This window comes from Cebus imitator, unplaced genomic scaffold, assembly GCF_001604975.1.
Source record: "Cebus imitator isolate Cc_AM_T3 unplaced genomic scaffold, Cebus_imitator-1.0 Scaffold45, whole genome shotgun sequence".
NCBI classification, from domain to species: domain Eukaryota; kingdom Metazoa; phylum Chordata; class Mammalia; order Primates; family Cebidae; genus Cebus; species Cebus imitator.
Genome location: NW_016107360.1, coordinates 5968285 through 5982237, shown reverse-complemented (window position 1 = coordinate 5982237; position 13953 = coordinate 5968285). Strand labels below are relative to the sequence as shown.

The window sequence follows — 13953 nt, the reverse complement described above, 5'->3', positions numbered from 1 at the left end:
GTAAAGAGACTGATTCAGTACTAAAATATTTCCCTCAAAAGAAAGGCGTAGGACAGGAGGGCTTCGTGGTGGAATTCTGCCAAACATTTCAAAAAGAACTAATACTAATTCTTCTTAAACTCTTCCAAAAAACTGAAGGAGAAATATTTCCAAACTCACTTTATGAGGCCATCATTATCCTGAAACCAAAGCCAAATAAGGACACCACAAGAAAAGAAAATTAGAAGCAAAATGCCTGATGAACATAGATGTTAAAAATCCTCAGCCAAATACTAGCAAACTGAATTTAACAGTATATTAAAAAGGATCATTCACCATGATCAAGTGGGATTTATCTCAGGAATGCAAAGATACACATATCAATAAATGTGATACACCAGATTTATGAGAATAAACAACAATACCATATGAACATCTGAATATATGCAGAAAGGTGTTTGAAAAAATTCAACATCATTTCATGATAAAAACTCCCAAAAAAATTTGGCATAGGAAGAATGTACTTCAACACAATAAAGGCTGAAAAGCCCACAGCTAATATACTCAACAGCCAAAAATCAAAAGCCTTTCCACTAAGATCACAAATAGGACAAGGATGCCCACTCCTATGCTTCTATTCAATACAGTACTGGAAGTTCTAGCCAGAGCAATCAGACAAGAAATAAAAAACACTCAAATAGGAAAGAAAGGAGTGAAATTGTGTCTGTTTGCTGATGACATAATCTTTAGAAAATCGAAAAACTCCATCCTAAAACTGTTATAATAAATGAATTCAGTAAAGTTGTAAGGTGCAAAATCAACATACAAAAATCAGCATTTTGTTATACCAACAAATATCTGAAAAAGAAATTAAGAAATCAATCCCATTCACGATAGTAACAAACAATAAAATAAAATAAATTTAACCAAAGGAGGTGAAATATCTGTACAGTAAGAACTACAAAACAGTGATGAAAAACATGCAAACAATACAAATAAATGGAAAGGTATCCAGTATTTAAAGTTATCACAGTATTTAATACTGTTAAAATGTTCATAGAGCCTGCTATTGTACTACCTGCTATTGTGTCTCAAAGCTTATGTGTTGCTAACTTAATCACCAATGCAACCGTGTTTGAGGTGAGACCTTTAAGAGGTATCATGAGGGCTGTGCTCTCATTAGTAAATTAGTGATATTAAGTAAGCGGATTCTTATCAGTCACCAAAACTTTTTTTTTTCCCCATTTATTTATTTTATTGCATTTTAGATTTTGGACCAAAACTTTTAAAGAAGAAAAAGCATGCAAAACAAAGTGGATTCCTTATCATGATTGGGTTTATTATAAAAGTAATTTCAACCTTCTCTTGTTCTCTCATGCCATGTGACATCTTCTGCCATATTATGACAAATGATATGTCCATGTTATGGTTATAGCATGTTATGACCACATTATGACCAAAGGGCTGCAGAAGGCCCTCACCACCAACTACAGCCCTTTGGTCTTGGACTTTGCAGCCTCCAGAGCAGTGAGCCAAATAAAACTACTGATCACTGTAAATTACCCAGTCTGTGGTATTCCATTGCAGCAGCACAGAACAGACTAAAACACCACCAAAGAGATCTACAAATTCAATGCAATCCCTATCAAAATTCCAATGTCATGCTTCCCAGAAATAGAAAAAAAAAAAATCCTAAAATTTCTATGAAATTACAAAACACCTAAATCAGCCCAAGTAATCTTGAGCAAAAAGAACAAAGCTGGAGGCATCACACTATCTGACTTCAAAATCTATGACAAAGCTGTGCTGATCAAAAGAGTATGGCACAGGTATAAAAATAAACACACTGACCCATGGAACAGAATATAGAGCTGAGAAATAAAATTACGTGTTTATCATCAATGGATTTTGAACAAAACTTCCAAGAACACACAGTGGAGACAAGACAATTTCTTCAATAAGTGGTGCTTTGAAAAGTAGATATTCACAAGCAGAAAAATGAAGCTGGACCCTTATCCCACACTGTAAAAAAAACCAACTCACAATGGATTAAACACTGAAATGTAAGACCTAAAATTATAAAATTACTAGAAGAAATCTAGGAACGTGCTCTACAACATTGGTCTGCAAAAAGATGTCTTGAATATGACTTCAAAAAGTACAGGAAAAAGCAAAAAGAAAGAAATAAGACGGCATCAAACAAAAAAGCTTCTGTACAGCAATGGAAACAACAGAGCAAAGCTTACAATGCATGGATTGGGAGAGAATATTTACAAACCACAGATATAATTAGGGCCTAATATCCAAAATAGATAAGAAACAACTCAAAAGCAAAAAACCAAAAACCCTATCAAAAAAATGGGCAAAGGACCTAAACAGATATTTCTCAAAAGGTGACTTACAAATCACCAACAAATACTTGAAAAAATGTTCATCGTCCACGATCATCAGGGAAATGCAGATTTAAACCACAATAATGTATCACTTCACACCTGTTAGAATGGCTATTACCAAAAAGACAAAAGATAAGTGTAGGTGAGAGTGTAGAGAAAAGGGAGCCCTTTTGCAAATACAGCTATTATGCAAAACAGGTTGGAGGTTCCTCAGAAAACTCAAAATAGACTTACCATTTGATTTGGCAATCCCATTTCTGGGTATATACCCAAAGGAATTGAAATCAGTAGCCTGAAGACCTATCTGTACTCTCATGTTCACTGCAGCATTATTCACAATAGCTAAGATATGAAAGCCACCTAGGTGTCCATTATGAGATGAATGGATAAAGAACATATGGTGTATAAACACAATGGACCACCACCCAGCCTTAAAAAAAAGAGAAAATCCTGTCATTTGCAACAAAATGGATGACCCTAAAGGATATTATGCTAAGCAAAATATTCCAGGAACAAAAAGACAAATACTGCATAATGTCACTTACATGTATAATCTGAAAAGTTGAACTCTTAGAAGTAAAGAGTAGAATGATGGTTACCAGAGTCCGGGGGAGGGGCAAAGAGGTGCTGCTGATCAAAGAGCACATACAAATTTTCAGTTAGGAGGAATACGCTTTAGTGATCTATTACACAGTTGGTGACTATGATAAATAATGCACTGTAGAGAAGCAATCCAAGACAGACAAATAGGAACAGCTCTGGAATGCAGTTCCCAGTGAGAGCGGTGCAGTGTGAGTGCTCACCACATTTCCAAACAGGTTTTCACTGCCCACAGACCAGGAGATTCCCAGCCGAAAAGCGCCACGTGTTTTCAGTGCACCGGTTTGAGCTAGTGCTGTGTCATGGGTGCAAAGAAACTCACACAAGCCAGGACACCTGGGAGAAAGAGCTGCCCATTCAACTGAGAGGGAGGGGGCTAAGACAGGGAGCCAAGGGATCTGGCTCCATGGGTGGGTACCACCCCCACAAAACAAGCAATCTGAAATGCTCTGGATTCAGAGTTTCACAGCAAGTGCAGCTGGACCCAGGACTGTCCAGCTCGGGGATTGGATGGGGGAAGGGTATCCCCCACTACTGAGGCAGTCTGCCACAACCGAGTCAGTTTACACAGCAGGAAGGCAGAGCCTGCAGCAGCTCAGCAATGCCTCTGCTGGCAGATTGTGACTAGACTACTCTGTGTAGGGCAGGGCATCTCTAAAAAAAGGCAGCAGCATAACAGGGACTTATAAATAAAGCCAACCTTCCTAGGACACAGCACCTGGGAAAAGAAGTGGATATGAGTTCAGCTGCAGCAGACTTAAAGGTACCTGCCCAGCAGCTCTGCAAGGAACAGCGGAGCTCCCAGCACAGCACCCGAGCTCCTATAAGGGACAGACTGTCTCCTCAAGCAGCTCCCTAACCCCTGTATACCCAAAGAGACACCTCATAAAGGGGAGCTCAGGCTGACATCTGGTGGGTACCCTTCTGGGATGAAGATAGCAGAGGAAGAAACCTGCAGCAACCCTTGCTGTTCTGCAGCCCCCACAGGCAATCCCCAGGCAAACAGGGTCTGGAGTGGACCTCCAGCAGTCCTGCAGCAGAGAAGCCTGACTGTTAGAAGGAAAACTAAGAAGTAGAAAGAAACAGCTTCAACAAAAAAGAGGTCCACTCAGAGACTCCATCGGAAAGTAACCAACTACAAAGACCACAGGTAGGTAAAACCACTAACATGGGAACAAAGCAGCACAAAAAGGAGGAAAGCACCAAAAACCAGAATAGCTCTCCTCCTCCAAGGGATCACAACTCCTCACCAGCTAGGGATCAAAGATGGATGGAGAATGAATCGAATGAATTGACAGGAACAGGCTTCAGAAGGTGGGTAATAACAAACTTCTCAGAGCTAAAAGAACATGTTCTAACCCAATGCAAAGAAACTAAGAACTTGGAAAAAAGGTTAGATGAGATGCTAAGTAGGATAAACAGCTTAGGGAAGAATATAAATGACTTGATGGAGCTGAAAAACACAGCACAAGAACTTTGCGAAGCATACACAAGTTTCAATAGCTGAATCGACCAAGCAGAAGAAAGGATATCAGAGATTGAAGATCAACTCAATGAAATAAAATAAGAAGGCAAGATTAGAGAGAAAAGAGTGAAAAGAAATGAATAAAGCCTCCGAGAAATATGGCATTATGTGAAAAGACCTAATTCACGTTTGATAGGTGTACCTGAATGTGACGGAGAGAATGGATCCAAGCTGAAAAACACTCTTCATGGTATTATACAGGAGAACTTCCCCAACCAAGCAAGTCAGGCCAACATTCAAGTCCAGGAAATATAGAGAACACCACAAAGATATTCCTCAAGAAGAGCAACCCCAAGGCACATAATCATCAGTTTCACCAAGGTTGAAATCAAGGAAAAAATGCCAAGGGCAGCAAGAGAGAAAAGTTGGGTTACCCACAAAGGGAAGCCCATCAGACTCACAGAGGATGTCTCCACAGAAAACCTACAAGCCAGAAGAGAGTGGGGGCCAATATTCAACATGCTTAAAGAAAAGAACTTTCAACCTAGAATTTCATATCCAGCCAAACTAAGCTTCATAAGTGAAGGAGAAAGAAAATCCTTTATAGATAAGCAATTGCTGATAAGCAATTTTGTCACCATCAGGCCAGTCTCACAAGAGCTCCTGAAAGAAGCACTAAACAAGGAAAGGAACAACCAGTGCCAGCCATTCCAAAAACGTACCAAATGGTAAAGGCATTGAAGAAAATGTGTCAACTAACAGGCAAAACAACCAGCTAGCCTCAAAATGGCAGGATCAAATTCACACATAACAATATTAACCTTAAATGTAAATGGACTAAATGCTCCAATCAAAAGACACAGACTGGCAAATTAAATAAAAAGTCAAAACCCATTGGTGTGTGCTGTATTCAGGAAACTCATCTCATGTGAAAGGACACACATAGGCTAAAAGTAAAGGGATGGAGGAAGATTTATCAAGCAAATGGAAAGCAAAAAAAAGCAGGAGTTGCAATTCTCGTCTCTGATAAAATGGACTTTAAACCAACAAAGATCAAAAGAGACAAAGAAGGGCATTATATAATGGTAAAAGGATCAATACATCAAGAAGAGCTAACGATCCTAAATATGTGAGCACCCAATTCAGGAGCACCCAGGTTCATAAAGCAAGTTCTTAATGACCTACAAAGAGACTTAGACTCCCACACAATAATAGTGGGAGACTTTAACACTCCACTGTCAATATTAGACAGATCGAGACAGAAAATTATCAAGGATATCCAGGACTTGAACTCAGATTTTGACCAAGTGGACCTAATAGAAATCTACAGAAATCTCCACCCCAAATCCACAGAATATACATTCTTCTCAGCACCACATGGCACCTACTCTAAAACTGACCACATAATTGGAAGTAAATCACTCCTCAGCAAATGCAAAAGAATGGAAATAATAATGAACAGTCTCTCAGACCACAGTGCAATCAAATTAGAACTCAGAATTCAGAAACTAACTCAGAACCACACAACTTCATGGAAACTGAGTAACTGGGTCCTGAATGTCAACTGGATAAACAACAAAATGAAGGCAGAAATAAAGATGTTCTTCAAAACCAATGAGAACGAAGACACAACATATCAGAATCTCTGGGACACATTTAAAGCAGTGTCTAGAGTGAAATCTATAGCAATAAATGCCCACCAGAGAAGCAAGGAAAGAGCTAAAATCGACACCCTATCATCAAAATTGAAAGAGCTAGAGGATCAAGGTCAAAAAAACTCAAAACCTAGCAGAAGGCAAGAAATAACTAAGATCAGAGCAGGACTGAAGGAGATAGAGACAAAACAAATCCTTCCAAAAAATCAATAAATCCAGGTGCTGGTTTTCGGAAAAGATTAACCAAATAGACCACTAGACAGATTAATAAAATAGAAAAGGGAGAAGAATCAAAGAGATGCAATAAAAAATGATAAAGGGGATATCACCACAGATTCCACAGAAATACAAATTACAATCACAGACGACTACAAAGAACTCTATGCACATAAACCAGTAAACCTGGAAGAAGTTGATAAATTCCTGGACACTTGCACCCTCCCAAGCCTAAACCAGGAAGAAGTTGAAACGTTGAACAGACCAGTAACAAGGGCTGAAGTTGAGGCAGCAATTCATAGCCTACCAACCAAAGAAAGTCCAGGACCAGATGGGTTCACAGCTGAATTCTACCAGACATACAAAGAGGAACTGGTACCATTCCTTGTGAAACTATGTGCAAAAATCTTCAATAAATTACTGGCAAACCGATTGCAACAGCACATCAAAAAGCTTATCCATCATCATCAAGTAGGCTGCATTCCGGGGATGCAAGGCTGGTTCAACATATGCAAGTCTATAAATGTAATCCACCACATAAACAGAACCAAAGACAAAAACCACATGATTATCTCAATAGATGCAGAGAGGGCCTTTGACAAAATTCAACAGTGCTTTATGCTAAAAACTCTCAATAAACTAGGTATCGAAGGAACATCTCAAAATAATTAAAGCTATTTATGCAAAAACTGGAAGCATTCCCTTTGAAATCTGGCACTAGACAAGGATGCCCTTTCACCACTCCTATTCCATATAGTATTGGAAGTTCTAGCCAGAGCAATTAGGCAAGGAAAAAAAAAAAGGAGTATTCAATTAGGAAAAGAGGAAATCAAATTGTCTCTATTTGTAAATGACATGATTGAATATTTAGAAGACCCTATTGGCCGGGCACGGTGGCTCAAGCCTGTAATCCCAGCACTTTGGGAGGCCGAGGCGGGTGGATCACGAGGTCAAGAGATCGAGACCATCCTGGTCAACATGGTGAAACTCCGTCTCTACTAAAAATACAAAAAATGAGCTGGGCATGGTGGCGCATGCCTGTAATCCCAGCTACTCAGGAGGCTGAGGCAGGAGAATTGCCTGAACCCAGGAGGCGGAGGTTGTGGTGAGCCGAGATCGTGCCATTGCACTCCAGCCTGGGTAACATGAGTGAAACTCCGTCTCAAAAAAAAAAAAAAAAAAAAAAAGAAGACCCTATCATCTCAGCCCAAAATCTCCTTAAACTGATAGGCAACTTCAGCAAAGTCTCAGGCACAAAATCAATGTGCAGAAATGACAAACATTTCTATACATCAATAACATACTAACACAGAGCCAAAGCATGAGCAAACTCCCATTCACAATTGCTACAAAAAGAATAAAATACCTACAACTAACAAGGGATGTAAAGGACCTCTTCAAGGAGAACTACAAACCACTGCTCAAGGAAATAAGAGAGGACACAAAGAAATGGAGAAACATTCCATGCTTACAGTTAGGAAGAATCAATATTCTGAAAATGGCCATACTGCCCAAAATAATCTATAGATTCAATGCTATCCCCATCAGGCTACCAATGACCTTCTTCACAAAACTGGAAAAAACCACCTTAAACTTCACATGGAACCAAATGAGAGCCCACATAGCCAAGACAATCCTAAGCAAAAAGAATAAAGCCGGAGGCATCACGCTACTTGATTTCAAACTGCAAAGGTACAGTAATCAACACAGCAAAGTACTGGTACCAAAAGAGAAATACAGGGCAATGCGACAGAACAGAGGCTTTGGAGGCAAGGCCACACGTCTACAACCATCTGATCTTTGACAAACCTGACAAAAACAAGCAATGGGGAAAGGATTCCCTGTTTAATAAATGGTGTTGGGAAAACTGGGTAGCAGCGGGCAGAAAGCAGAAACTGGACCCCTTCCTGACACCTTACACTAAAATTAACGCCAGATGGATTAAAGACTTAAACATAAGCCCTAACACCACAAAAACCTTAGAAGAAAACCTAGGCAAAACCATTCACGACATAGGCATAGGCAAGGACTTCATAACTAAAACAGCAAAAGCATTGGCAACAAAAGCCAAAATAGGCAAATGGGACCTAATCAAACTCCAGAGCTTCTGTACAGTAAAAGAAACAATCATTAGAGTGAACTGGCAACCAACAGAATGTGAAAAAATTTTTGCAATCTACCCATCTGACAAAGGGCTAATATCCAGAATCTACAAAGAACTAAAACGCATGTACAAGAAAAAACTAACCCCTCCAAAAGTGGGAGAAGGATATGAACAGACACTTTGCAAAAGAAGACATATATGAGGCCAACGAACATATGAAAAAATGCTCATCATCACTGATTATTAGAGAAATACAAATCAAAACCACATTGAGCTACCACCTCACACCAGTTAGAATGGTGATCATTAAAAAATCTCAAGACAACACATGCTGGAGTGGATGTGGAGAAATAGGAACAGTTTTACACTGTTGGTGGGAGTGTAAATTAGTTCAACCATTGTGGAAGACAGTGTCGTGCTTCCTCAAGGATCTAGAAATAGAAATTCCATTTGACCCAGCAATCCCATTACTGGGTATATAACCAAACAATTATAATAATTCTAAAGGACACATCCACACGTATGTTCATAGTGGCACTGTTTACAACAGCAAAGACCTGGAACCAACCCAAATGCCCACTGATGACAGACTGGACAGGGAAAACGTGGCACATATACACCACGGAATACTACGCAGCCATAAGAAACGATTAGCTTGTGTCCTTTGTAGGGACATGGATGAATCTGGAAACCATCATTCTCAGCAAACTGACATAAGAACAGAAAATCAAACACTGCATATTCTCACTTATAGGTGGGTGTTGAACAGTGAGAACACATGGACACAGGGAGGGGAACATCACACACTGGGGTCTACTCGGGGAGGGGGGGCAAGGAAGGGACAATGGGGGAGTGGTATGAGGAAGTCAGGAAGGGATAATGTGGGGAGAAATGCCAGATGTAGGCGACAGGGGATGGAAGCAGCAAACCACACTGCCATGTGTGTACCTATGCAACAATCCTACATGATCTGCACATGTACCCCAGAAACTAAAGTACAATTAAAACAACAAACAAACAAAATGCATTATGTTTAAAAATTCCTAAAGTAGATTTAACTGTTTCACCACACACACAAAAAATGTTAAGTATATGAAATGATGGTTAGCCTGATTTCATCATTCCTCATTGTAAACATACATCAAAACACCACATTGTATCCTATAAATATATACAATTATTTGTCAAATAAAAATAAAATTTAAAAATAAAAAATCTGCAATAAAAATATCCATCTTACTTGGTTGTGCTCTAGAGTTTCAAAAAGTTGTTCATCAGACTTTAGTAATGGAACGCCTGTTCGATAGTGAACTTCATAAGAAAACTCCATGGTTGCCCAGGTCTGACTGATTTCAGTAATAACCTAGCAATCAACAATACAAATTAATTTATGTGCACAAAAGTTTAATTGAGAATTAACATCTCAGCTATTATCTGGAATTAATTTTTTTTTTATTTTCAAAAATGCAAACTGGTATCAAATATTATTGGCTTCAGTTTTTTTCCTCCAAGTAATTCATGGTTATGGGGTTTGAAGAATGAATTTTATCACATCAAAGGAACTAGAATCACACTAATATCAAACATCTATTGAATATGAGTTTATCATCCCTAACCAAAATAGAATTTGGGAGCAGGAAGGGACTTAAATGATTACCTAAATATTTGGTAGATATTATTTACAAATTAGCCAGCATGAAATAGGTAATGCCTTAAATGTAAATCTCAGTCTTTTGTGTGAATCTGGGTAAGTAAATTACCTCTTTATACCTCAGCTTCCCCATCTATAAAATAGAGATACTATTACTTATCTCAGAGGATTAAATGGGTTAATATAAATAAAGCACTTAGAGTGGTGCTTGCTACAAAATAAAGGATATGTAAGTATTTTCTGCTATAATCATCATCATTATCAACAGGACCAATCTTCCTGTTTTACTGTGGCTTAGAATGATTCTAGTTCCTGCTCATCCCACACCTAATGAACAGCAAGGAACAAACTGGGACTCATCTCTCCAGCCTCCCAAGACATCAAAAGGACTTTTCTCTAGGTTGGATTTTATGCAAATACCCAAAATTAGCTGAGTAGAAATGACCCAGCCCTGAGGACACTACCTTCTCAGTCCCCAGCTCTTTCACTGCTTTGTCCACAATCCTTCGGACATCATCTTCCACGCTGTGTAACTGCAGTGCTAACAAATCTGCCAAAGTCGTGGCTTCATTTATTAAAAACTGGACCTGATTGGGGGGAAAAAAAGGTGGACTTTATATTCTACATATATTCATGGCTCCTTCTGCCTAATGGCTGGTGAAATAAATCTTAAATATACTCAAGTCAGGTGCTGAGTACATCTCTAGTCTTGAAAGGTATGGACAATCTAAGACATTCCTTTTTAACTCACAATTGCTGAGTAGTCACCTGCCGGAAGCAAGGGCCACAGTCTAGTCACATTTGTGCTATACTGCTTTGTTTCACATCTTTCCCTTGTCAGCACGTTTTTATCTCCTTTGCCCACACAATCCATTTTTTAAAATTTATTTATTTATTTTTTTGCTTTCCAACTCAACTATGAGCTCAGCTAAAAACCCATTTTTAAAGAGAATCTCATTGTTCATTTATTTTAATTTGGTTGAAATCCCAGGAATCAAGCAGTAGCTTGTCTTTTCTTCCTAAAGAACCCTACTCACTGAACTTAACTTCCAGCTGCTTCCATGATTTAACCTAGTTTTATCACTAATTTAATCTCAGTTCCTTGGCAAAAACTACTCTTACTAATAAAGTCATTATTCATATTTACCATGTGAAAAAAATTCTCATTTATTTCCACACTGTCTTGTGACAATCACTCCCCTCCTCTCCTCAATATTTGGTTAAGACATCCTCGGCTCTTAGACACGCCCAAACTCACTCACGTCTCCTGTAAGTGAAGAGTAGAGCCAGCCACAGATTGCAGGAAAGCCATTTTCTTTCCTGCTTTTACTAGCAATATCCAGAATCTGCTTCTTGGAAGTGGCCACCTTTTGCCCCTCCCTCCCCTCTAACATTCCTCAGCACCATCCACCCCTCTGCAAAAAAGGATCAAATGCCGTAGTTTGCTAAGGACTGCGGGGTTTCTAGGAAGTGAGTTTCAGGGATGTGAGACTTTCAGAGCTAAAAGCTGAACTGAAAAGTCCTCAGCAAACGAGATGAGTTTGCCAGTCTATCTCTGCATCAGTTTTGGCCTCACTCCAAAGCTGATGGGAGCCTGGGAGCCGGGAGCCAGGTCTGTCCTTGACAAAGAATGAGCAGAGATGTGTAACAGGCGCCCCCTGATTAGCTGTGCAACTCATGTACTGAATACCAGCCCAGATGACAAATGGAGAAGGAAGCTAGCCTCTGCGCCGCTGTCCTGGGGACAGCCTGGAGGAGGGTGCCTTTTTCTAAATTGTCTGCCAGAGCAGATGACTTTTTCTAGCTGGCAAAAAGGCAAAACATGGGCAAGTAGAGGCTATGTGAGGCCAAATTTTAATGGTAGAAATATGAGAAAGGGATGGGGAGCAGGGCACATAGTCTACTACACATTCAAAGATTCAATAAAAATTCTCTGAATGTGCAAATTAATTAATTACAAAATCTAATTAGCCAATGTCTAAAAGACTACGAAAAATACAATAGTGCCAATAGCTTCAGAGACCCATTTACTAAGCACTTACTACACATTAGGTCCTTTATATGTAAAATCATGCATCGCTTAACAATGGGGATATGTTCTAACGAACATATTGTTACATGATTTTTGTCACTGTATGAACACTATGTGGTGAACTCGCACAAGCCTAGATAGCATGGCCTACTATGCACCTAGGACATATGGAGTGTAGTAGGCTATCTAGGCCTATGCTCCTAGGCTACATACCTATACAGCACATTACTCTACTGAACATTGCAGGCAATTGTAACACAGTGGTAAGTATTTGTGTATCTAAATATATTTAAACATATAAAAGCTACAATAAAAATACACTATCTTTTTATGGGACTACTATTGCATATGTGGTCCAGCACTAACTGAAATGTCATGCAGTGCATGAGTACGTGTATATATATGTGTGTTTTAAATGTATGTGTATATATGTGTGCATATCTATATATTTTTTATATATCATATATACATATATGTGTGCATATATGTGTGTGTGTGTATATATATAAAATTTCCAATTTGTTCACCCAGTCTGCATGGGAAGTATTATTTTTATAAAAGAATCAACTGGGATAAAAGGAACAGGTAACTTGCCCCAGATCCCAGAGTTGCTAAGTGTTAGGGTTAGAACCACAAAGCCCAGGCTGTCCCCACGTCTCCACAATGCCCTTGTCCCTGTTTTCCTACTCTGCAACTCCCCTTCACATCCTGAGAGCCTTTCTTCAGTGTTCCCCTCAAACTGTTGATTTGCTTAATCAAAATACACACACTAAACTTCCTTTTATATATTTTAAACTCATAAAGGTCACCTTCCCCCAAAATTAAAGTGTATGGTTGTTACATTTGCTTTTTAATAGACACAGAAAGGGAAGAAACTAGAAGCTCAAGTGGCATGGATACATGAGAAGCCACTATATCCTGCAATAAAATCAAAATCAAAAGACCATGAAAAGATGCACCATTATTAAATGAATTATGGGTGAAAAAGAAATCACAATTTCAGATTCCTTTTACCCATAAATTCACTTTTATACCTTCTGACCCTTTCCATAGTAAGATTCTTTGCAGCCATCTGGTGCTAATTAAAATGTTTTCATATTATCTCACTCCTTGCAAAATTCCTCTAACGTATAAGAGCAGATAGCATCCCTTCTCATTTTATTATTAAAAAGCAAAACTCAAATGCAAGAGGTTAAGCAACTTGCTTATGGTCACATAGCCAGTAAGAGAAAAAAGTGGGGAGCAAGAACTAGGACCTTGGCCATTCAGTCCACTGGTCCCCTCTCAAAGAGCCTGATCTCTTGCATTTGACTAGAGACCTTTTCGTCAATTACAGTTCATCCCAAATTATGCAAACCAAGAAATAATACTTTACAATCACAAAAATATTCAATTAGTGAGACTGAGGATACTGACCCCAAGAGCCTTCATCAGCTGGTGCCAATGCCTGTCCCTGAGGGCAGGGCTCTGTAACTCTGTGACGGCCCTCAGGGATGCTGTCATGTCCTTAACTGTGCCTTCCAGGCCTGTGTAAGCATCCCAGACACGGACTTCCTTGTCGAGTGACCAAATTTCCTAAAGAAAAGTGGAGGAAAAAAACCTAGCTCCCATGATATAATAACACAGTATATATTAATAATCTGACTCCTTTGGAACAATAAGTATACATTTCCCAAATCCTGGATTAGAGAAGAGTGAAAGCATTTGAACTCCTAGGCCAAGGACAAAAACCAGAGAAAAGGAAAGGAAATGTACACTCACTTGTACATTACAAGCCCACTTTGTGCAAGCCACTTGGGTACATTGCTTTCTCATTCACAGTATCTCACTAAATGTCCCATGAGGAAACATAGGTAAG

At 39.1% G+C, this 13953-nt stretch overlaps 1 protein-coding gene across 1 annotated transcript in view; it reads right to left on the bottom strand.

The window, feature by feature from the left end:
• The window catches only part of DNAH11 (dynein axonemal heavy chain 11), a 403839-nt gene that overhangs the window by 284636 nt on the left and 105250 nt on the right, over positions 1-13953 (bottom strand). The window contains exons 23-25 of the mRNA XM_017526963.2: positions 13512-13670; positions 10528-10650; positions 9653-9775 (exon numbers count right to left, since the gene is read on the bottom strand). Coding sequence (XP_017382452.1) covers positions 9653-9775; positions 10528-10650; positions 13512-13670 — 405 coding nt within the window. The remainder of the gene's footprint in view (positions 1-9652; positions 9776-10527; positions 10651-13511; positions 13671-13953) is intronic.